This window comes from Somniosus microcephalus, chromosome 8 (genome assembly GCF_052327205.1).
Source record: "Somniosus microcephalus isolate GS21.2 chromosome 8, FLI_Smic_1.0, whole genome shotgun sequence".
NCBI lineage: Eukaryota > Metazoa > Chordata > Chondrichthyes > Squaliformes > Somniosidae > Somniosus > Somniosus microcephalus.
Genome location: NC_140994.1, coordinates 31,504,295 through 31,530,631, shown reverse-complemented (window position 1 = coordinate 31,530,631; position 26,337 = coordinate 31,504,295). Strand labels below are relative to the sequence as shown.

The 26,337-nt window shown below is 42.4% G+C and overlaps 2 protein-coding genes across 3 annotated transcripts in view; both read right to left on the bottom strand.

The window, feature by feature from the left end:
• Positions 1-5,151, bottom strand: part of afap1l2 (actin filament associated protein 1-like 2) — a 301,922-nt gene extending 296,771 nt beyond the window's left edge. The window contains exon 1 of one of the 2 annotated variants that reach the window (XM_085994440.1): positions 4,817-5,151. In XM_085994440.1, coding sequence (XP_085850566.1) covers positions 4,817-4,832 — 16 coding nt within the window. In that variant the 5' untranslated portion in view covers positions 4,833-5,151. Of the gene's footprint in view, positions 1-4,141; positions 4,451-4,816 lie in introns of those variants that run through there. The other variant, XM_085994441.1, reaches the window with a different exon arrangement.
• Positions 5,152-15,430: 10,279 nt separating this feature from the next.
• The window catches only part of ablim1b (actin binding LIM protein 1b), a 468,612-nt gene continuing 457,705 nt past the window's right edge, over positions 15,431-26,337 (bottom strand). The window contains exon 23 of the mRNA XM_085994435.1: positions 15,431-25,753. Coding sequence (XP_085850561.1) covers positions 25,640-25,753 — 114 coding nt within the window. The 3' untranslated portion in view covers positions 15,431-25,639. The remainder of the gene's footprint in view (positions 25,754-26,337) is intronic.

The following is a 26,337-nucleotide window of genomic DNA, read 5'->3' as shown; positions in this document are numbered from 1 at the left end:
AATGAGTCATCATTCCTTTTAGCACTTTGAGGAGATTAGGAAAAGTTTGTAAACATACTAGGGTGGAATTTCTGTGGGGGGGTTCCCGGATCTTCTGCAGTAACTTTGACAGAAATCCAGGGGCTTCTGATGTTCTTCCACCAAAGTTATGACAGGAAATCAGGAGAACCCCCGTGGAAATTATTGGCAACTGTTTGTACTATAAATCTTTTTTTCTAACCCCATCAACAGATCCTTCTATTCTTTAGTACTGCAATTATATAGGGCTTTGGTGAGACCACACCTGGTGTACTGTGTACAGTTTCAGTCTCCTTACCCTTAGAGGGGGTGCAACAAAGGTTCACTAGATTGATTCCTGGGAAGAGAGGGCTGTCCTATGAGGAGATATTGAGTAGAATGGGCCTATATTCTCTCGAGTTTAGAAGAATGAGAGGTGATCTCATTGAAACGTATGAAAATCTTAGAGAGCTTGACCGGGTAGATGCTGAGAGGCTGTTTCCCCTGGCTGGAGTGTCTAGAACTAAGGATCATAGTCTCAGGATAAGGGGTCGGCCATTTTGGACTGAGATAAGAAATTTCTTCACTCATGAGAAGGTTGTGAATCTTTGGAATTCTCTACCCTAGAAGGCTGTGGATGCTTAGTCGTTGAATATATTCAAAACTGCAATTGATATATTCTTGGGCACTAAGGGGATCAAAGGATATGGGGATAGGGCAGGAAAGTGGAGTTGATGTTGAAGTTCAGCCATGATCTTATTGAATGGTGGAGCAGGCTCGAGGGGCCATATGGCATACACCTGCTCCTATTTCTTATGTTATTATGTACTGAGTACAGGAATCCCGCCCCAACCGCGGTTTTGCCATACGCGGATTTCAAGTATACACGGTTTCCTCTCTGCGACAACTTTTGCCAACCGCGGCAGTGATTTGCATATACGTGGTTTTTAATTTAGGATTAAGGTAAATAACATGATTTTATTGCTTTTATATTCTTTTTTATTGTGTTATTTGAACATTTATACTGTATTTGCCAACCGCGGTTTTACTAACCACAGGGGTTTTCAGGGACGTATCCCCCGCGGTTGGGGAGGGATTACTATACTGTTCTTTTACCTACTATATGTTCAATAAATTTGTCCAGTGGTTTATAGCCTGAGCCATGGTCGAATACAATTTTATTCTTTAGCCTCTGACAATGAGGAGATCATAAGGCAGTAGCGGTGAAAAGTTGTTTTTCAGACTGGAAGGAAGTACACAGTGGTGTTCCCAGGGGTCAGTATTAGGACCACTACACTTTTTGATATATATTAATGACCTGGACTTGGGTATACAGGGCATCATTTCAAAGTTTGCAGATGACACAAAACTCGGAAATGTGTCAAACAATGAGGAACAGACTTCAGGAGGAAAGAGACTAGTGAAATGGGCAGTCACATGGCAACAACAACAACAACAACAATTTGTATTTATATAACGCCTTTATAGTAAAATGTCCCAAGGCATTTCACAGGAGTGTTATACAACAAAATTTGACACCGAGCCACATAAGGCGATATTAGGGCAGATAACCAAAGCTTGGTCAAAGAGGTAGGTTTTAAGGAGTGTCTTAAAGGAGGAAAGAGAGGTGGAGAGATTTAGGGAGAGAATTCCAGAGCCTAAGGCCTTGGCAGCTGAATACACGGCCACCAATAGTTGAGCGATTAAAATCGGGTTGCTCAAGAGACCAGAATTAGAGGAGCGCCGAGATCTCGGAGGGTTGTGGGGCTGGAGGAGATTACAGACATAGGAAGGGGGGAGGCCATGGAGGGTTTTGAAAACAAGGATGAGAATTTAATGAGAAGTCTAATCTTTGATGGAGTTTAGCAATTTGTAGAAATCAGAATTACTACCATCAAGGCCAAGTAGTTCTGGGAATTTAAAATTCAGTCAGTGCATTCAGATGCAAGTTACTACTGTGATGTACTGTGAAGTCATGCTAAAAGTATACAGTACTCTGGTCAAGCTGCACCTGGAGTATAGCATAGAGTTCTGTTTGCTGAAGCATAATTGGGTTATTCAGTCTCTCGAAGCACTACAGGGAGAGCAATGAGACTGATCCCTCATTATATTAGAGGGATGAGCAATGAAAAATGACACATTAAGCTGAGTCTCTTCAACCTCAAAGTGACATTTCAGAGCGGACCTAATAGAGGTGTATAATGGTAGAGGTAAACCTGAAAAGTTGTTTCACATGTGTCAAGGCAACAAGAGCGATAGGTTGTAGGGTGTGAAGGGAAGTTTAGAGAAGATGCTAGGAAGTATTTCTTTATACAGAGGGTGTTCCAATAGCTGAAATAAGTTGCTTGGAAGGGTGGTTGAGATCAAAACATTTGACTCATTTAAGAAATAGCTAGATGGTGTAATGGAAAGATAGTAAGGTTAGTATTCCCAAAGGGAGAGGTCAAAGGGCTTTCTTCATCCAAATCTATCTTCTGGGAAGATCTGCAGCTTTCAGCTGGGCTTGGTGAGTCCCCATAGGTTCCATAGAACTGTGACTAACAGCTGCCCTGTCTTGCTACCATGATGGTCAACACAATAAGACGATCACTATTCCAGAACCTGGGGGTACTATTTCACTAATTCAATATCCCATCATTTATTTTATCATTAATCATTCAAAGACTTTAGCCATAATTAAACATGTAGTAGTTTTCTACTTATTGTTCGCCATCAGTACTTTGTACAGTTAGCTTTATGCAGTTGCATCTTTCAACCTTTGCAAAGGCCCATTCCCCAGCTGACAAAATGAAAACCAAAAAAAAGAATGTTTGGAGTTTGTGTTTTAACAAACAATATCACCAGTGTTGTGTTGACAGGATCCGATAACCAGACTGATTGAGTCGTGGTTGTCACAGCATGTAGCAGCTGGCACAAAATTAGGCACATGTCGATAAATTAAATTTCTGCTGATCACATTGCTAGCATGCTTCCAGTTAAGCTCCCTACTATTTACTTTAGTCAGAAGGAGTGGGATGGCTCATCCTCCAGGAATTCTCCATGGATGTTGTCAGTGCTGCTCCTTGTTTGACCCGACAGCTGGCGTGTTTGAATGGCAAAGGAATAGACTCCTCCATGGCCAATCTTCCTCTCTATTCAAATGGCCTTGCCAAAGATTGGCAACACTCCTGAGCACAAATGACGGTAACGATCTGAGTCTCCCTACTGTGCACACCACTAAGTTCTAAATCAATTAGCCAATTCAAATGAGCAAAATAACATATCTCTACCCCTGTCACTTACATAGTCACACAAGAGATGACATGTCATGGAATTCTACTTGCTAAAAAGTTGGGTTCCGACTCAAGGAATAAACCAAAATTTCTTAAAGTTGCGGTGTGATAGCTTTCAAGATTTTATAAGTGAATTAAATTTTTCAGACAAGCAGGAACAGCAAGTAGACAACAACACTCACTCATCCATCCATCCACGTTAACCATCTGAGTAACATTTGCATTGCAGATCTGTCTGCTCCCAAGTGTTTTGGGCAACTTGTCATTGTTTAAAGTTTGGAAGCCCGTATTTTCTCAGAACCTTCACTGTAAATAAAAACTAACAGCACTCACAAAATGAAGGGACCCGTGAAACAAAAAAATGAAGGGATCCGTGAAACAAAAGGAAAGTGCAATTTAAAAGCCCTTTGGTAAGATGTTTGTAAACAAAATACTCCAGGTCTGTTTACATTGGAGCTGCACAAGCCCTTAACCTCCTGGAATGGCGGCATTGCTCAGCCTGTGTTTGTTTATCACACATGTACCATGGCACGACCTTCATCCGAGCACATCACCGATGATCAACAATATAAAAGTCTCTCAGTTTAAACAGTGCCCATCTTTGGTTACAAACCTTTACTGAACCTTTGGTCGCTTATAAAATAGAACTGTTTTCAATTGCAAATTTACACCCGAGACTGCCAATAATGTAGCGCCCGCCGCTGATTTTTCTTTAACAGTGGGCATTCAGAGAAATGCAGCACTGGGATTTCTCCGAACACGTGTGGGATCAAAAGGCGCTGTTATCGCGCACACCCCTGTTTGTCTTGTCAATTGCCTTTGGAAGAGACACGGGCAAGACAGCACAACCCAGTCAGGTTAACGAACCTTACCTAAGTCTTCATAGGATGCGAGCGATTTCAATCATCTTCGCTTCAGATCAATCGATTCATAATATTACCGCTCCAAGTGCAGGTTACGGATTCGGAGTTATGTCAGCAATATCCATCTGGAGTGGGATGTCCTGCCTTGGACGATTCTGAACAGATTCCCAGAAAGTTGGAGAGTTGTACCCATAAGGCGTCTCACTCTCAAACTTTGCTCATTAACCTTACCCTTTTATTCCCACAGCAGAGTTGGGCGGGCTGCAGTTTGATTATCAACTTAAAAAGTCAAAAAAAAAACCCCAGCTGCTTTCGGGACTGGTTTTCGCTCACTGCTCTGAAACTAATGATATAACAGGGGCCAGGAGTTGGTTATTTGGGGAGATTCTGCAAATGACAGGCTTCATTGTAAGCATTAGGACTGGAGGGTCGCGGAGAACTGAGAGGCAATTGCCCCTTCGAGCTTTCCCAGGCACTTACATCGGTGATTTGACTCGAGTAGTTATGTCAATTACAGGTTTGCTCTTCCTCCTCGTCGCTGTCAGTTTCCATCTGAAACTGACGAAGGGGGTAGAGGGGGATCCACAAGCACAGCAGCAAAGAGACTCTAAAATAGTCAAGCGGTCTTTGGAGAAATCGATCGATCGATGGATGTTCCCCCCACCCCCCTTTCCACTCACTTACCTTTGCTCCTATCCATGTGTGAGATCTAGAAATAGTCAGACGCCCTTTGAAGTGCCCTGTTTGTGTGTAGCAATCCCAGAGAATAGAACACACATCAGATTCCTCAATCGCGAGTCGTGTCCCGTCCCGTCCCGCTGCTCGGACTCGCACCAAGTGCTTTCATTCAGTGCACACAAGAGCAGCCCCGCCCGGTGACGCGGTTCCTTCTGGCTCACAGCTGGGAAAGTTCACCGAAATGGCAGAAATTGCCAAAGCGCCGAGTGAGCCACAGCCCGACCGAGGGATCGATCAGCCTTGAACCTCGCTTCCTGAGTCGAGCCAATAGATAGATCACTTTCGAAGAAGCTTGGAATCATTGTGGGCAGACCCGCGGGTTCTTTTTCCCCCCTCTTCTCCCGAATAACCATTTCCGGCTCAGTTTATTTCTAAGTATAACTCTGGCAAAGCTACAGTGAATTAAAAATAACACTTAACAAAATACAGTAATGGGAACGGCTAACCGTGCGTTGTCGGGAGAGGGATTTCTCTGATTTAAACGTTTGAGCTTCTTAGTGTCCTGTCAGAATGTTTTACCCCCCAGATTTTGTTAATAGCACGATCCCAATTTTATACAGGGAAATGTCACCATTTCCCACATTTTCTTTTAATACAGAAAGAATGAAAGGAATTTAAGAAAGAAAGCAGAAAGCAAAGAGTTGGAACAAACGGGTCTTTTTCCGAGTGGCAGGCAGTGACTGGTGGGGTACCGCAGGGATCGGTCCTTGGACCCCAGCTATTCACAATATATATTAATGATGATCTAGACAAGGGAACTAGATGTAACATCTCCAAATTTGCAGATGACACAAAGCTGGGTGGGCGTGTGTGCTGTGAGGAGGATGCCGAGAAACGCCAGGATGATTTGGACAGTTTGGGTGATTGGGCAAAAGCATAGCAGATGCAATATAACGTGGATAAATGTGAGGTTATCCACTTTGGTGGCAAAAACAGGAAGGCAGATTATTATCTGAATGGCAATAGATTGGGAGAAGGGGAAGCGTAATGAGACCTCGTCATCCTTGTCGCTGAAGGTAAGCATGCAGGTGCAGCAGGTGGTTAAGAAGGCAAATGGTATGTTGGCCTTCGTAGCAAGAGGGTTTGAGTACAGGAACAAGGATGTCTTGCTGCAGTTGTTCAGGGCCTTGGTGAGACCACATCTTGAGTATTGTGTGCAGTTTTGGTCACCTTATCTGAGGAAGGATGTTCTTGCCACGGAAGGAGTTCAGCGAAGATTCACCAGGCTGATACCTGGGATGGCAGGAATGACGTATGAGTAGAGATTGGGATGATTGGGCTTGTACTCGCTGGAGTTTAGAAGAATGAGAGGGGATCTCATTGAAACTTATAAAATTCTGACAGGACTGGACAGACTAGATGCAGGAAGGATGTTCCCGATGGTCGGGGAGTCCAGAACCAGGGGTCACAGTCTAAGGATAAGGGGTAGGCCATTTAGGACAGAAATGAGGAGGAATTTCTTCACCCAGAGCGTGGTGAACCTGTGGAATTCTCTACCACAGAAGGCAGTAGAGGCCAATTCATTAAATATATTCAAGAAGGAGTTGGATATATTTCTTAAGGCTAAAGGGATCAAGGGGTATGGGGAGAAGGCAGGGACAGGGTACTGAATTTGGATGATCAGCCTTGATCGCATTGAATGGTGGAGCAGGTTCGAGGGGCCGAATGGCCTACTCCTCCTATCTTCTATGTTTCTATGTTTAAACATGACTTGAATGTTTGCATTGCCCCACACACTTGTTATTAAAGTAAACCCAGACCACAATTTCCTTTTGGTTACAAGTTCAATGTTGTCAAGACCATTGACTCACGTTGATTGAATAAGTCAAACTCTGGTTTTATTACAGGGATTTTTTTACCAGTGTTTTGGGGATCAAATTCCCTAATTCTGTCCCCTTTACCTCTGAAAACTATAAATTAGTGGCCTTGAACCAGTTCTAATGAAAGGCCATCGACCTGAAACGTTGACTCTGTTTCTCTCTCCACAGATGCTGCCTGACATGCTGAGTATCTCCAGCATTTTCTGTTTTTATTTCAGATTTCCAACATCCACAGTATTTTGCTTTTTGTTGCCTTGAATATGATGCTCTACATTCCGTACTAAAGCAAGAGTATTTTCAAGCAGTCCCATATCAGCATTGCTTGAAATATTCTAATAGGTCAATGGGAGGTGTAATACTCTTCAGTTTGATGTCATACTTGGAAATAAATAACTCTTCATTGCCAAAAAAGAACACTTTTTATGTAATAAGCAAAACTGAATTTCTCAGGGCCCCTCAATAGCCCGGCTGCTAATGTTCCGCCACAGAGTTCCCCGGGTGGCTCAGTGGGCAAATACTCCTCAGGTTTGACCCCACAAATATGCTGGGTTCGCTAACTTCGACTGGGGCAGTACAATTGCATTCAGATTCAACAGGCTGGGGGGCTGTGGAAGAGAGTGGTTGAAATTAGTGACAGCTGATTGCTATCCAGTGAACCCTGCTGCAGAGATGCATGGAGAAGGGATTAGGCTTGACTGTGATGCCCCTTGTAATCAAAATAACCTGCTGATACTCATTGTCTAGGTATATATGTGAAGAATTGTCACCTTGGCAATGGTATTGGAGGGTTTTAGCACCTTTTTGTTGGTACATAGTTTGATGGGAGATGTCTACATTCCAGTACCCTGCTCAAGTAGTTATTCTTCATGTGTGAGCCTAGACAGTGGTTTCCAGCTAGCAATTTGATTGGAGACCATAGCTGAGCCAAATCATGGCTTCACCTTATACTTGATATACCTATCAATTCATTTCATGAAAAGCGACGAGTTAAGATAGTAACTATAGGTTTTTATTGGCTAAATAACAGAGCCCACCCTCATGGGTGATCGGTTCCAACAAGGAAGAATACTAGCCAAGCGGTCACCTTTATACCTGGGCAAGCAGGCGGAGCCATGGGCGGAGTCAGCTGAGGTATGCCTAGGTATAACAGCGTGCGTGGCAAGAGGTAACCTTGTGTAGTGATAACAACAGTGTAAACAGTGATAACAACAGTGTAACAATAGTGAACGGTTGTGAACGGTAACAGTGGTTTACCATAATACTCACTATACCTTTACCTACAAGGCTACTTATGAGCCCATCAACAACAACAACAATAACAACTTGCATTTATATAGGCACCTTTAATGTAAAACCTCCCAAGGTGCTTCGCAGGAGCAGTATCAAACGCAATTTAACACCAAGCCACATAAGGAGATATTAGGGCAGATGACCAAAGTTTGGTCAAAGAGGTAGATTTTAAGGAGCGACTTAAAGGAGAAGAGAGAGACAGAGAGGTTTAGGGAGAGAATTCCAGAGAGAATTCCATGCTTAGGGCCCATCCAGCTGTATGCACTGCCTCCAATGGTGGAACAATTAAAAGCGGGGATGTGCAAGAGGCCAGAATTGGAGGAGCGCAGAGATCTCAGAGGGTTTTAGGGCTGGACGAGGTTACAGAGACAGGGAGGGGAGAGGCCATGGAGGGGTTTAAAAACAAGGCTGAGAATGTTAAAATCGTAGGTCAACGAGTACAGGGCGATGGGCGAATGGGACTTGTATGAGCAGAATTTTGGATGAGCTCAAGTTTGTATAGGGTGGGAAATGGGAGGCCAGGCAGGAGAACATTTGAATAGTCAAGTCTAGTGGTAACAAAGGTATGGATGAGGGTTTCAACAGCAGATGAGCTGAGGCAGGGTCGTATGTTATGGAGGTGGAAGTAGGCTGTTTTGGTGATGGAGCGGATATGTGGTCGGAAGTTCATTTCAGGAACAAAGACGACACCAAGATTGCGAACGGTCTGGTTCAGCCTCAGAGAGTGGCCGGGGAGAGGGATGCAGTCAGTGGCTAGGGAACGGTGTTTGTTGTGGGGACCGAAGAAATTGGCTTCGGTCTTCCCAATATTTAGTTGGAGGAAATTTCTGCTCATCCAGTACTGGATGTAGGATACACAGTGTGACAAATCAGAGACAGTGCAGGGCTCGAGAGAGAGGTGATGGTGAGGTAGAGCTGGGTGTTGTCAGCGTACATGTGGAACCTGACCTGTTTTTGGATGATGTCGCTGAGGGGCAGCATGTAGATGAGAAATAGGAGGGAACCAAAGATAGACCCTCACTGAAGGTCATGAAAAATATTCATTTGTCTGTTCCACAATATGTGAGATTTGATGCAAGGTGTTTAATATTTATGAAATATACTTTAGTCTGACCCAAATATTATAATATAAATAATCCAATTTAATAATATAATATTGTAGGTAATAATGTAAAAAGAAAGGATCTTAAGGCCCCACTTTATTCATGATATCAGTATCACGACTTGAACTCTCACAAAATAGTTTTGTTGTGCTCAGTGGAAAGGTCGACTCTCATTGGCAAGCACTCTCAGTTGCTATGAACCAAAGCATGAACAACAGAGTTGTTTATTGCCTCTTGATTAGATGTGGATTTCCACTGCACACCCACATCACTACGTAGATAATAACAGCAGTCATAGAATCATAGAATGGTTACAGCACGGAAGGCCACTCGGCCCGTCTAGCCCGTGCCGGCTCTCTGCAAGAGCACCTCAGCTAGTCCCACTCCCCCACCCTTTCCCCGTAGCCCTGCAAATTTCTTTCCTTCAGATACTCATCCAACTCCCTTTTGAAAGCCGTGATTGAGTCTGCCTCCACCACCCTTTCAGGCAGTGCATTCCAGATCTTAACCACCCACTGCGTAAAAAAGTTTTTTCTTATGTCGCCTTTGATTCTTTAGCCAATCAACTTAAATCTGTGTCCTTTGGTTCTCGACCCTTCTGCCAATGGGAACAGTTTCCCTCTATCTATTCTGTCCAGAACCTTTCTGATTTTGAACACCTCTATCAAATCTCTTCTCTGCTCCAAGGAGAACAACCCCAGCTTCTCCAGTTTATCAACATAATAACTGAAGTCCCTCATTGCTGGAATCATTCTCGTAAATCTTTTCTGCACCTTCTCTAAGGCCTTCACATCCTTCCTAAAGTGTGGTGCCCAGAATTGGACACAATACTCCAGTGAGGCCGAACCAGTGTTTTATACAGGTTCATCAGAATTTCCACACTATTGTACTCTGTACCTCTATTCATGAAGCCCAGGGTCCCGTTAGCCATGGCAGACACTTTCTTAACTGACTTAACGATCAAGCATTTTTTTTTCATATATCAAGTCATTTACAGTAGTAAGTAGTAACACCCAGTTGTTGAAGTCAGTTCAAATAACACAGCCTTGAATCAGTTCATGAAAGGGTTGAACAGGCAAACTAGTCAGCTGAGTTCCTTTGGATGTTTTTCTTTGCCGATCTTTCTACTAATAGACAACCCCCTTTTTGCTAGGATGTTAGCTTCCTGATTCCCTACTGAATTACATAGGTGTTCCTAGCCCCTAGGGAATATCCAGCTTGCCTTAATGTCTGTTGTAGCTAACATACAGCAAAAGTGTCTCATTCTTAAAGATCTAAAACCCTTTGAAATACAGTCTTGCCTTTCAGAAGACAATCTACGAAACCCAGGAATTTTTCTCTGAACAATACACAGCCAGTTCTGTAACACCTACACAAAGCCATGCCAAAGGCTAGCTGTGGTGTCTAATTGGATCATGACAGTACTTAATAGCTCAATGATGCAGCACTTGGGTGATTTTGTTTCCAGACACTTATGTGTGTTAGTAGTCAACAGCATTGGCGTGACTGGCTTAGTTCTGATATTCCTCAGGCAGGGACAGAAACATTTAAGTGAATTTCCCAACACGCAGTTGCACAAGTCATTTTGATTGCCAATCAACTGGCAATAATGAACTCAAAGCATGCATCTATGTGAGTATATCACCTGGCTTCAACCTGTGCCATCGGTACAGTAAAACTGTCACGCACTGATTGTTTGTTTATTCATTATTGACTGACTAGGAGTCTGCATTCTTGCACTGGCCATTGTATTTGCGGACTAAAGGGAATTTTCCTCGCTCACTTCCTGCTGGTAGTCCAACAATCACCTCAAACTGGGGTGGAGGTGGGGGGATTATACAATGCACAGTGGGGAATCTGCTTGAGGGGCTATGGTGTGTCTGTCGCATACCTTCTGAGATAACTAGGAGGGGGCCATGCATTGCAACAACCGCAGAAATTAGTTCATTCGCACAAGTTTATTTTCAGTCCCCATTAACTTGCCTTTTTACATTGTGTTGGGATCTGTGTGCGGTGTTTACACGATTCAGTGGCTCAGTTTATGCACGGCTGGGCAGGCAGTGCTATTTTGAAGTGATTCCTGTAATCTGTGAGGCGGCTCTCCACTCCCCCAACCCCAGGTGACTGGATGATGCAGATGGTCAACAGGACTGCTCAACAATGCTGGGCCTCTGCATCTGGGCAGCGAATTCCACCACCTCTCAAAGTGCAACGTTCAAACTTCCTGCAGTGGGGAGCTCCATCTGGCGGCCGAAACGTGAGCGCAACATCACAAGGTAAGGCTGCGGCGTGCACCTCATCACAGAACCGCCCTCACATCAGGTACATGGCACAACACCAGCCAAGTAGTTGCGCTTTGGTTTCACGGAGTAGGATGTTTCATCCAAAAATTCCCTCAGGCCCTGGGCGCATCTCCGACGTAACTGCTGGAAGGAAACCAGGCTATGGCGTAAAACCCCATTCCGCCCTGCGGATAAAGTTGCCATCTCTGGTTGGACGGATTCGAGGAGCTTTCATCACACAACCCACCCGCTAGGCTCTGGACCCTGGGCACTTGATACACAGGGAAAAACTTGCATTTCTATAGCGTCTTTCACAACCTCAGAATGTCCCAAAGTGCTTTATAGCCAATGACGTACATTTGAAGTGTACAGGTTGAAGCCAGGTGAAATACTCACATAGATGCATGCTTTTGAGTTCATTATTGCCAGTTGATTGTTCAATATATTGTGTATATGGATCACATGTTTCTTAGTCCATACTTACATGTTGTAATGTAGGAAACACAGCAGCCAATTTGCACACAGCAAGGTTCCACAAACAGCAGTGTGATAATGACCAGATAATTTTTTTAGTGATGTTGGTTGAGATAAATATTGGCCAGGACACTGAGAGAACTCCCTGCTAGCGTCAGCTGTGGCTCAGTGGGTAGCACTCTTGTCTCTGAGTCAGAAGGGTCAGAGTCCCACTTCCAGAGACTTGAGCACAAAATCTAGGCTGATGCTCCAGTGCAGTACTAATGGAGTGCTGCACTGTCAGAGGGGCTGTCTTTTAACCGTCTGCTCTCTCAGGCGGATGTAAAAGATTCCATGGCACTATTTTGAAGAAGAGCAGGGGAGTTATCCCCGGTGTCATGGCCAATATTTGTCTTTATCCCTCAATTAATATAACAAAAAAACTGATTTTCTGATCATTATCACATTGCTGTTTGTGGGAGCTTGCTGTACGCAAATTGGCTGCTGCGTTTCCCACAGTGACTACACTTCAAAAAGTACTTCATTGGCTGTAAAGCACTTTGGGATGTCCGGTGATCGTGAAAGGTGCGATATAAATGCAAGTCTGTCTTTCTTGCTCTTCAAAATAGAATCCATCAGCCTTGTGATATATCGCCTTCCCACGCCAGTTGGAAAGAGAACAGACTCACCGTTACCCAATGGGATGATTGTTAACCGTCAATCTTCTTCCCCCAATTCTAATATTTTTATAACTAATAAACAAAACTGTTAAAAGAAAATTCTAGAAAATGCTAATGCCCCAATGACTATTTCCCTGGGTTGCTTGCAGCAGTGTCCAGGAGATTAATCTTCAATTCTTGTAGACTCTAGGACAATCCTGGTGGGTTGGCAACAGTACCCATTGAGGAAGCTGGGAAATTATGCTGGGGAGAAGAGAGTGGATCTTTCGTCCACTTCCCCTGCACTACAACATCAAGAGGGCATGTCTAGGGGAGTTCCCAGACTAACCTAGGAAATTCTGCCTGGTACACCACCTAATAGGTTCTACAGAACCCAAGCTCTAGGTACTATTCTAAGCTGGGTAAAAGCCCCGAAATGCCTTGGGGACAAGGTAATCGATCTGAAAGAAGGCCCAATAGTTCCTTCGGGAGCTGAAGGGTTGTACAGCAGTATTTCTGTTGGGCCCTTGCCAGGTCACCATTGCACGCCTCCGTCAGGGCAGACACCACTGATCCACCTGCCCCAATCATGCTAATGGATGACCCAGTCCCAGCAATTCAGGGTGGGGTTGGCACTGATTTGAGTTGGCAGACTTGGGTTTCGTGCCATCACGTCTATACTGGTGGAAAGGGGCTAATAGAAATTTGCCTGACCTTCTTTAGATGCTTACTATTGCTTTAGTAAGTTTGGGTTGTTTTATGCTACAGATTAGCTATAATATAACAGAATGGCAGAAGAAGTTCGGGGGGATGTATGGCCTATTCCTATATTGCTTGGCGACTATTTGATTTAGTGCAGAGTTTTGGATGAAACATTTAGTGCACTGAAATACAGTAAAGGCCCTCGCTCACATCACTGTTATCCTGACCAAAATTCCCCCAGGAAAATCACCTTAATTCAGGTACAAAAAGACTAATGGAATATTGGCCTTATCTCAAGGGGGTTGGAATGCAAAAGTGAGGAGTTGATGCTTCAGTTGTACAGAGCCTTGGTCAGACCCCATCTGGTGTATGGCGTTCAGTTTTGTACATTGTACCTCAGGAAAGATGTATTGGCCTTGGAGGGGGTACAACACAGATTTACTGGAATGATACCGGGGTTGAAAGGATTAAATTATGAAGATAGATTGCATAAAAACTTGGTTTGTATTCCCTGGAGTTCAGAAGGTTGAGATGTAATCTAATCGAGGTGTTCAAAATGATAAAGGGATTCGATAGGGCAGATACAGAGAAACTATTTCCTCTGCTGGGGAAATCAAGAACAAGAGGGAATAATCTTAAAATTAGAGCTAGGACAGTTAAAGTGAAATCAGGAAATCTGGATCTCTCTCCCCAAATGACTTCGTCAATTGAAATTTTCAAGACTGAGATTGATAGATTTTTGTTAGGTAAGGGCATCGGGGATATGGAGAAAAGGAGGTGAGCTACAGATTAGCTATAATATAACAGAATGGCAGAAGAAGTTCGGGGGGATGCATGGCCTATTCCTATATTGCTTGGCGACTTACTGTTCTAGTAACGTAAATGCGATGTGCAGCCTTGTTGACCCACACTTGTCAAATACAGTCAAACAAATAAGCACAACAGAAAAATATAAAGCATTTGTTACTATCACTGCAGCAAAGAATAAATTATCATATTTTCATGAATTATGTTGAATACTATTGAATGATATTTTAAATTTTGATTCTGTGGCTGAGGGAATATAATATTAAAAACTTTGGGACAGAAACCCAATGTGTTGGGGAAGTAATGGAGAGTGCTGTGTCTGAAATTCTTCCTGTTCAAAGTAATAAGCCTAATTTTATGAATGCATTCTGTGTTTTGAATCGACAATGGGTCTATAGTGATTGTCATGCTATAGACTAGCTTGAAAGCAAAATGCCATCTTAACTACATCATTAAAAGCCAACCCATATAAAAACACGGTATCAACTTGTTTGGTAAATCTCATGCAATAAATGGCGTGACATGCAGATTTTGTTTCCATGAACCCTTATGCTAATAATTTAGGTTTCAAAATGACCCTCTTGCTAGTTTGCACTCAGATTGCAATGGTGAACTTTATTTTTAATTGAGAACCAAGTCTGTGGTGATACCATCAAGGCTGAAAATAGTAAGACAGGATTTGAATCATGAAGTCAGCTGGTTAAACTGGACTCTCATTCACATCATCTTACCAGCTCCTTCCCATTGTGTCCACCCAGTGTGAGGAAATTGCACCTATATTGCCAATTTAATAAATCACATCATAGTATATTAATCCATTACCTTGTAATAGTGAAAAATAGTAATAACTTAATGTCCTAAATGTAATGTACCTGCTAGTCCTTCATCATAAAAAATAGACTTTTTGTGTTGCATAGGAGCAAAAAAACCTTGTGGTTCTTCATCTGAGTGGCCATTCTTCATGTGTAGCTCTAGATAGTGAGTAATAGCTGTCTCGATCTATATATTCAATGGTATTATAGCCAAGTCCAATCATGCCTCATCCAATGTACAAAGGAGGTGCTCTTTAGAATAGGGTTACTGGATTGTGATTAGGATTTGAAGCTGTGGTTGATTATTTTCCCTTCTTAGACCAAGGAAATAGCAAACACCTTCATGAGAAATTTAGAAGGAAAACAAGATGTGGTAATTTTTTTCTCCCGAACCTAAACATTTTAATCATAAAATTAATAAAAGATTTTAAAAAGTTGTTGTTTTTTCTCTCCACATCCCTCAGCCAAGACTTATGAAGCTTGCCCTGTCTGGGGAATCGAAGCATAAATATTGGTGAAGGCTGGGACCTTCGATCCTATCTCCAAGTCAGGACTTCAACTCTCAACCCCTACCCCATTATACAACGAGAAAAATGGTTTTTAAATACAGAAAAACTCACAACATTTACGAATAAAGCACAAAACATTCTTTATTTACTTGGGCTGAATACAACAGTGAGACAGATTATAGTGGTGTAGAAGGGCAATATGTATGTGCTGCTTGCAATACAATGATATAGATCAAAGAAAAGTGCCATTATTTATAGGAAAAGAACCCAGAGACAGTGGCAGTGTGACTTCTCAATTTGTGCATACATGGAAAAACACTGAAGACGAGAAACAAAAACTATACAACTGCAGCTGAAACAATTTACTTTGAAATAATAAGATTGATAAGCTTTGAGGAAATATAATTCATACTGCCCTTCATCAGATGCAGTGCAATCTATCAAATGCAATGACTCAAGATGAGCATCAGCCTGTTCTTTTGTCTACAGTAAGGCCAAACTAAATTAATTTTCAATATTATGAGATAATGTTCTGCTGTGTCCAGTTGTTAACAGCTTAGATTTATATTGCGCTCCCACATAAAAGGAGTCTCGGAGCACTTTCCAAGGAGAGGTGAACATTGAGCAAGAAGTAAAGGGGAGGAGGAGGAGCAGAAAGGCAAGAGACCTAAGGCATTGTTGAAGAGAAGGGTTTTTTGGTGGCCTTTCAAAGTAGTAAAGAGACAACAAAACAAAGTGCCTTAGGAAGAGAATTTCATAACGACCATAAAGGCTGAACGATCAGTCGCCAATGGTGGAACAGAGGAGGCTGCGGTCGGCAGTGAATCGGAGTCGGAGGACTGGAGAGTGCGAGCTGCAATATAGGGCTGGAGCAGGTTATTCAAACAGAGGGGGATATGGCCAAATGATGTGAAAGTGAGGATGAAGATCTTCAAGTGAATTCACTGAGGCACAAGGAGCCACTAGAGCTGGAGATGGATGGGATGATGGGTGTGCAGGTCTTTCGTTTAGAAAGAGAGGACTCGGTATACAAAATTTTGCATTAGCTGGAATTTGTGAAGGGTAAAGGTTGAAAGACTGGAGAAGAAAGCATTAGAGGAATCAATCCTCAAGGTGACAAGGGCGGGGTGAGGTTTTTGGCAGTGGAGGGCATAAGGTATGGGTTTAAGCAGGCAATGTTCTGGAGGTGCAAGCCAGCAGTCATGGCAACAGATGGGATATGTGATAGAAAGCTCTGCTCAGGGTCAGACTAAGGCTGCACATCATCCTGAGAAAGCAGCTAACAAGGTTGATGAAGTCTATATCAGAGGCACATAAGGTGCTGGAGAAATCTGAGTGTGACGGCTTCAATTTTGAGCTGCACATTTAAACTTATCCAGTAGTTAATGCTGGACAGATGGTCAGACAGATAACAGGCTTGGAATTAGTGCTGGTGGAGAAAAACAATTAGGTGTCATTGTTATACATTGGTAACTGACTCTGGCTAGAAACTGCAGAGTACGTGGGGTGGGGTCTGATTTCAGAGGGGATTAAAAGTGAGGGATGGACAAGTAGAGGGATGGAGAAAGCTGAGCAGATATCCTTGATTTTGGAAATACAGAAGTCCATAAGTTTCTTGGATTTAGTACCAGAGGTGAAAATGGAGAACGAGGGCATCGAAGTCAGATTTATGGTGGAGATGTGAAGTTTGGCTTGTTCTTGCTCTCTAGGATCACCCTGCAGTAATAAGGAGATTTAGCTATAAGAGAGGAAATTATGCTACTGCTTGAAGTGGTAAAGACAGGCAATCTGGCCCATGGATTTGAGTCCATGGATTTGACTGTGGTAGATAATAATAGCGGGGGCCACGGTGTCAAAGGTGGAGGCAAGGCAATTTAATGACAAATTGACAGAAGTATCAATGTTGATGCAGGTGGTGGGTCAGAGGAAAGGGAGTCGGGAGATGAGGGGGTTATCTTATGAAAAAAGATTGAGCAGGTTGGGCCTATACGCATTGGAGTTTAGAAGAATGAGAGGGGATCTTATTAAAACATATAAGATTCTGAAGGGGCTTGACAGGGTAGATGCAGAGAGGATGTTTCCCCTCGAGGGGGAATCTAGAACTAGGGGGCAAATACCAATTTCAGAATAAGGGGGCATGCATTTAAAATGGAAATGAGGAGCAATTTCTTCTCTCAGAGGGTTATGAATCTTTGGAATTCTCTTCCCCAGAGGCTGGGTCATTGAATATATTTAAGGTATGGACAGATTTTTGAATGGTAAGAGAGTCAAGGGTTATGGGGAGCAAGCAGGGAAGTGGAGTTGAGGCTATGGTCTTATTGAATGGCGGAGCAGGCTTGAGGGGCCAAATGACTTACTCCTGCTCCTACGTTTTATGTTCTTATGACTTACAGATGGCATAATTGTGGGAGTCAGGAGCTTTTTTGTAGGGGGTGGAAAGAGATAATGCAGAGGTTAGGGAAGAGCAGGAAGATGCATAGATGAAGAAGTGATCAGAGAAGGCTCAGTTGGCCTTCCAAATGGTGAGGCCTCATGTCATAGTAAGTTCAAGGGGGTGGACATGCTTTGAGGTACATATGTGGAGGGTAAAGTTGAGTGAGGTGAGGAGACCAGGCAGGGTGAGGTTAGGAACAGGATAAAGTTGCCAAAGATGAGTCATGCAGTGCAAAGACTGTAAAATGCAGGTTACACAATCCAGGGCTCGGGTTACAGCCTCACCCTTTCTAGAACTGCATTCCAGATTACAACAACCTCAAATTGACAACTCTTACCACAACAAGCTAAAAAAGCATTGGGGTATTTTTCCAAATTTCTGATACAGACTACAACTGAATCAGGCTGGTTTCATCAAAGACAGCAGCTAAAAATAGTCATATAGGTAGACCGAGTATTTGAAAGTGACTTGATATTGAATTTGGTTTAATTGAAACAATTCATTTTTGTATTTGCAGACAAATATATAGCGAGATTAGTAAACAGATGTGACTGTCCTTGTCATCCGTACACATTGTTTCTAACATTGTATATACCAACACTACAGGCTACGGCTTTGCAACAGAGATAACCATGGAAATTATGTACCTCTGTGTACAAAACACTACACAACCTTAAATTTCAGGGTGATATCTCTACATTTTCACTGCTCGTAAAAGAGTCATTTTAATAATAGTCTACTTTTTATAATTCAAAGTCACTTCTTGCGTTTAAAAAAATGGAATTATCTAATCATTTGAATTAAGCAACATAAATAACGTGACAACGTGGGAGTTCAGTGCAAACAATGAGTTATCAGATAATTGGAATTAAGCAACTTTTAATTAAAAGAAGTAGGGCTAGATTTTCAGTATAGACAGTTTTGGGGCGCTAACCTTAGCGCCCGCCCGAAGTTAGCGCCCGCCCCAAAGTAGCGCCCCGTTGCCGGAAATTCAGTGGCTTCGCCCTAAGAGGTTGGTGGAGCGCTAAAAGAGGCGTTCCACTACTATCTTTAGGCGCTAAGCCGGCGGTGCAGAGCGCAGCGCCCGAGTTCGGGCGCAGCGCACAGCAGACACTCTGGTGCCAGTGAGCTCTTAAAGGGGAAGGGTGCATGTGTTGTTTTCAAAGGCAGAGTCTGGGGGGAAAAGAAGAAGAGGAGGAGGAGGAGGAGGAGGAGGAGGTGGTGGTGGTGGTGGTGGTGTCCGGAAACATAAATACGCCATTCAGAACAACACACTGCATCCTTCCACACAACAGATGCAGACTGCCGTTTATCGTGCAGGAGGAGTGCCCTTTAATTTGCGCTCCCCAGGGTGTGTTGCGTTCCATTTTACAAACGCTCTGGACGCCAGCCGCACAATGGGGCGGTCCGACTGAAGTTTGGATTCGGGGCGGCCAAAGGGCGTTGCACGAGGATGTGACGTCATTTTCTGCGTGCGCATCCGGGCGGCCGCTAAACTTTGCGCCGGCGCTAACGGGCAACTTAATTTGGGGCGGGGCGCAAACTGCGCTGCGCCCAGGCGCTACACGCATAGCGCCCGAAAATCACTTCTCTTAAGGCGCTAACTGCTGGCGCAAGCAACTGAAAATCTAGCCCTTAGACTGTAATGCAAAGGCTGTATTTATTTTTTTGCGTAATCCAATGTATACAGGGATTAGATATTGTGAAGTGGTGGGGGGGGGCAGGAATGTAGTTTGTAAAATAAAAAAAGTTATTTATTTTCCATATCGAAAGAAATTATCTTGAGTATGTTTTTAAATTACAGTATGAAATGCTATTCTTAAACCCCACATAATAGGAATCATTTTCTCGGTACTACTGAGTGGGAGGATGCAGGTTTGATCACCTCCTCGACTGAGTTCCCGAGACAAATAGTTTCGGGTGGGGGAACGCCAAGTAGAGGCAGCGACATCGCCCAGTGGAATGTAGGGGAGAGAAATTGGCGAGGCTGGTAGGAAACTCACACCACCTTACAGACAGCTAAAGGAGCCTTTGGCAGAGATTTGGAAGCAGACTAGCTACCCAATGGACTGAAGAGTAAGTGTAACTTGTTTAATTTGGAAAAAAAATCACAATTTAAAATTTTTATTTTGATTATAATGATAGCTGTTTGGAATGAAATTGGATGTAGGACCAAGGTGCTTATTGCCATCACAGACCTGTCTCTCTCTTGCTGCCCTTTTCTCTGATAAATGCAATCGTATAATGCTAAAGGGAGCTACAATTCCATTTGAATTTATCACAGCTTATTTAATGACCATCACCAGTCTTGTTAAAGTAATTGGCAAAGGATATTATTGTGGACAATTACACTTTTTACATTTTTGTCATCTACGCCTTCCCAGATCAGGTATAGCACAGCTAGATGCAGATCTCCTGCTCTGCCTCAAACCCCATTCTGGAACACTCGACTGAACCAGTGTGAATTTTTCCATGCCCCAACCAAGCCACCTGCACTTCTGCACACAGCGAGTTAATGGTCTCAGTCGCACTGTTGTGAGAAGGCACTGAATGGCGGTCACAAAGGACAAAGTAAGATAGAGTAATGCTGGACAGCTCAAATGTACCTCCTAGGGTTCTGAGCAGATCTTCAACATGGTCTCTTGACCAGGGATGCGGTGTGGTACTGTGAGCCCAACAAAAATAAATGATATATATATATTACATATTTATATGCACCCTTGACATTCTAAGTGATTTTATAAGGCAGAGATTAATTTATTAAACAATCTTTTTAATGAAACCAAAGTTAAAAGAAAGACTTGCATTTATATAGCGCCTTTCACGACCACCGGACATCTCAAAGCGCTTTACAGCCAATGAAGTACTTTTGGAGTGTAGCCACTGTTGTAATGTGGGAAATGCGGCAGCCAATTTGCGCTCAGCAAGCTCCCACAAACAGCAATGTGAAAATAACCAGGTAACCTGTTTTTGTTATGTTGGTTGAGGGATAAATATTGGCCAGGACATCGGGGAGAATCCCCCTGCTCTTCTTCGAAATAGTGCCATGGGATCTTTTATGTCCACCTGAGAGAGCAGTTGGGGCCTTGGTTTAACGTCTCATCCGAAAGACGGCACCTCCGACAGTGCACCGCTCCCTCAGCACTGCACTGGAGTGAGATAGAATGCAATGGGACTTCACAAGGGCAACCTGTCAGTTTCAGAAATGTGTAACTCCTTTGGATGGGTTTTAGGATGTCAGAAATGTCACCCTGAAATCTACCTTTTATCACTGATCATTTTCATTTTGTTTTGCAATTATCTGGTGCAGTTTATTTCAGTTATTCAGGCTTACAGCCACGGTTACCAACATCAAAGCTTTAATGACTTCAGTGCATTTTTAAAATTGCTTTGACATCTGTCATGGTCTTTACAGTGCCTCTCACTGCACTGTGGTCCTGGGAGCATAGTCTGTATAAAATGGATCAGCTCACCTCACCGCACATAATGCAGGATATTAAAAATGATTCAGTTGCATTCTTAAAATGTCAATAGAGACTGCTGATAGGATTAGATGAAGAAGGGTGGGCGGAGGCTCGCATGGGACATAAACACCGGCACAGACAAGTTGGGCCGAATGGCCTGTTTCTGTGCTGTAATTTCTATGTAATGTGTTTACACAGACTTTTAGTTCTTTCAGGAAAGTGTTCTTAAAGCTTGAGCATTTAGACCTTACACAGAACGTTTCATTAAAACGCCAGCTACAAAGTCTTATGAGAACACTAACAATAAAGTCCAGTTTAACCAAGAGGCTCAGTCTGGTGTCTGAAAATCTTTGTTAATCTATATTTGCTCCATATTGCACAACACATATTAGCTGTTCATTAACTATTACCAAGCAACCACAAGGCATGCCCCAGAGACTCTAAACAAAAAGCGTGACTCCGACATTTTGCTGATTGTGGAACACTGAGCGCACAGTTGCTGAGCGGCATAGAAATGGATTGTCAACATGATTCTTCACATTTTTGTTCATACAAATTACTAGCGTGACTAGGTTAAAGAGGGAAGACAATAAATAAAACACTAACAGCATTGCTTTATTAATGGCATTCATTGATAGACTGAAAACAAGGTAACTTTAAAGTATTTAATACAGCTGGCCACATTTCCCACCCTTAGCTGTTCCAATACAGTATTATCATAATACTTCTTTCCTATGTAAATTCCATCACTGAATATTATTTAGAAAATGATATACTTTATGAAATCAGAATGCTAGCTGTTGCAACTACAAAGCACAAAGAGTGTACAGAGCAGAACTGAACTTGCAATTCCAGAGACTACCTGCATGACGCCTTTAAAAAAAGTCTTATGTAGCACACTGGATCCAATCAAATTAGTCAAAGCACTGAACATACTGACTTCTGCCAAAGTCTCCATACAATAATATCTGGCAGGTGAATACTCAAAGATATTAAGAATTAAATCCCTTACCTTATCACTAGCATAAACTCCCATTATCAAAATCATACTGGCTTTCTGAAACGTAGTCATAGTGGTTTTCAGTAGAGAAGAGCCACTGTTTCACCTGCAAGAGATTATGAGGCCTATTTTCCTCTGCTTTGTGCCCTGGGAACAATTAAGTTTCCAGGAGCAAAGCAGAAGAAATAGAAGCAGAGATCTGTTGTACCAAGTATCTGTTGTGCCCTATTTGCATTGCCTAGGGATTCATTGGGTATCGCCTGAGAGGAGTGGAAGAGGGTAGAGCGCTTGTGCATGAGGTTCCTCTGCAATTGAGGCAGGAGGGACGAAATGGTGACTCCTGTCTCATTTTCATCCGTCGATGCTGGGTGGACGACCATTTCCAGACCTCTTAAGCCTGCAGCAGAAGTTTTGACTTTCCTCTCCTTCCAGATGCACTGCGCTGCCGGGAGTGTGTATGGGGAGGATAATTGGCTGATCTGAACCCAGGCGGGTTCAAGCCATGTCAGGCAGAGCACACTTTGGTGGGGACCAGCCCTTACAAGTCTAAATGTGCTGGAAATACAGAGCAGGCTGATTAGAACCTGAAAGAGAAATATCAATATTTAGGTGAGACTCTTCATCAGAACTGAGGTTGCATTTGAAATAGTCTCTCTCTTTCAGATGTTAACTGACCGGCTATGTATTTGCAGCATTTACTGTTTATATTTCATTAACATGTTTTCTTTTATCTACAGTGATTAGATACCAATTTGTATTTGGCTACTTCATCTGTAGAAATCATAGCGATTTTATGCGATCATTAAAAATTGCACTGTTTGTGGGAGGGTTGATTCCGTGTTCCCAGCAGGGAGCCACTATCACAGGGAGGATGGGGTGGAGAAAGGACTATAGAATTATCTTTCTCAAACCATATCATTAAAAGTTATTGGGGTAGATTTTTGTCTCCACTCCCTGGATGGCAATCTGTTGGGGCAGATTGCCCGGCCTTTATAGAACCCGCCCGATTATTATTCGATTGATTTCTACATAGTTATAATGCAAATATAGCCTAAACCCAGGGTTAGGCTCAACCGGACGGTGGTGTGAGATAGAGTGAGCCTCTCTGGAGGAGCGAGTATACTCTTGCTTCATTTTGGAGTCAGTCCAAGGCTTAACACCCAATTTACATCACACAAATTTAGCTTTGCTGCAAAGCTAAAACTACCTCACTCCCACGTTAAACGTCGTGTGTAAGTGCACCCTTAGAAACACTGGGGTATACCTTCATCTTGGGCAGTAATTGCAAAATGGGCGATAACGAATCGGCAGTCCGTTTTCCATTCAGCCCGATTATCTTTTCCATTGGCTTCATGGGACAGAATATTGGGCGGAGTGTAAAACGGGCTGCTGATTTGCTGTCGCCCATTTTTTGTTACCACCCAAGACAAATTTATACCCCACTGGGCTTAGAAACACCGAAACCAATGGCACAAGACTTCAAGGTCTGATTAGATTAAATGCATAAAATACAAAATATAGAAAATTCATTCAACAGCTACAACAAGCACCAGCTGATAAATTAAAAATGCAAATTAAGTGTTTGGTTGAAGAAACACAGGATTGTCTAGGGGTTTGATTATGGGGTATATTATCCAGCGTTCATTCATTTTAATTGCTTTATACTTACATTTATTTTTTCTCAAAAAACACAAGGCTTTATTGATCCTCTGATCTTTAGGTACAGTGCGAATTGTTGGATTTACTTCACTGAATATTTAATTGTAATACTCCGTGAAAAGTGTTTTAAAAATAAAATAGCCTCCAGTTGTTTTATAAACCAACTGCAAACTCACCATTGCCTCGAAGATACTGAGTCGACAAGCTATAAGGGGTTCTTTGCTCTCTGTCAGCCTAATATATCCGCTCAGTGAAATGAATGAATAAATTTAGAGCCTTTTAAGCAGAGGCAGGCAAAACTAATTTATATGGGAAAAAGAACAATCTGGAAAACAGAAAGGAAAAAGTACGTATCTGTTGGACCACTTACCCCTACAAAAATGTATTCTTTTACTTGTTAATAATGTTTTTAAAGTTTAGTCTAATGTGGCATATTCTCATGCCTGGTTTCAATTGAATCTGCGCTATATTTCATACACAAACAAATGTTCATTTGTTGTAATCAAACTGGATCAAATTTCCTACCCATTCAGAACCATTCCAAACCAGATCTTTGGTCGGTGCACTGCAGCATTTTTTAAAGACTGTATCACATTTTTAAATATGTAAAATTAATTTATTTTTACAGAAAAGATATTAGGATAGAAATAACACTATGTAACATTACTGTATCAAATTACTTTGTGCACTATTTTAATAGAGACATTAACCTGTTTATTTTAAACAGGTAACTGCCTCAATTGAAACAGTATGCAGAATAATTACATACAAACCCATTCTAAGCTAAACTATCATAGTGTAATTTCGAGGCTGTTAACTACAGATCGACTGGGAATGATGTGAAAAACTGGCCCACTAATTTCAAAGCATGAGGACTTAAGGATATGAAATAGTCATTCTATGACTCTTAATATCTCAAATGCACTAAATGAAAAATGACTGACCTGGTGCTAGGGGTTTCTGTGCACGTGACAATTCATAACATTAAGGCAGGTACGGACACAAGTAACAATGTGATACTGACACAAAATACCCGGGCAATAACTCCAACATTCTTTGTTTTGTTTTCAATACAAATGAATGAAGTAACACATTAACGGCTGCCACGAAGCTAGATATTTGACCATTCCTCCACTAAGTTAGCTGAGCAGCTGACTTTGAAGAACATTTCTCCTCTCTTAATTTTTTCTTGTATATTTCTGTCGGACATGACTATTATGTATAGCAGCTGTTCATACACCCTTTCAACTACAGCACACAGTGTAAAAGGATTCAAGCAATAAAGTCCATAGCGTAACTTCGTGTACAAACCAGCACTGAATTAATCCCCTCCGCCCCCCCCCCCACAAACCCATGCTTTCACAGTGCAAGGCAGAGAACACTGGTTGCTGCACTTTGCTTATAGTATGGCTAAATATTAAAATCTGTTTCCAAAGAACAGTATTCAAATTATTTAGAAAAGAAAAAGTTGTCCAACTCAATACAATATCCAATCTATTATCATTCTAGAAAGATCAGAGCACTTTATTGTTGAACTAGAGATGATATTACTGTGGTTCATTTTTATTAAGGGAATCACAATAGAATTCTCAGGTCGAAAACCCAGCAAAATTTTGTGTGTGGATCTCAATTTCCCAGACCTCACACTGGTTATCTGCTGTAGCACGGGTACCTTTCAGAAGTTTTTTTTGTTAACTTCTGAAACGTTTCCCCACAAAATATTAAACTGATATTTAGCCTCTGTGGTCAGCCCATTTCCACATGCGTTGCGTGGTTTAGAAGACGCGAGCTTTTTTCTTCAGCTCATTGCGCTTCCAAAGTGGTAACCTGTCGAACTCCTGGATAGTCATATTAAACAGCTGGCAAAAAACTTCAGGGGCCAGATGACGCTACAAGAGTAAAAGATAAAGACAAAAAACAGTCAGTTATTAAAGTTTATTTCTAAGGAAGTCCAACAATGCTAAAGTTACATTTATTTGATCTATAATTAGAGATTTATTTTCTCCCCTTGTTGATATGCCCTTGCCACCATTTCCTCTCAAGTCACTGACTACCTGGGTGCCCTTCTCCACCCCAATGCCACTATATCTGGTAAGAGTGCATTTTGAGTATTCAGTTCAATTGTGGTCACCAAGACACATTGAGCATGGGAAATGGTGCAGAGATTCACATAGCTGATCTGTAGTGTCAGTGAACTGTGTCATGAGACAGATGAGAGAGGACCTTGTAGCAGATATTAACCAGAGTGGAAAAAGGTAAATCCAGAATGCTACTTTCAGTTAAACCACAATTGTGGGACCAAGTTCAGGACTGATGTCAGGAAATATTCTTCAAGTGCAGGATGATTAATATCTGGAACATTTTTCCGCATAGGATAGAGGAGGCCAAATCTCTGGCATAATTCAAAAGGCGGGTAAAATGCTGTGATGTGGGAACTGTAGGTTTCTGTGAAAGGATGAGGTAGGTGGAGGGA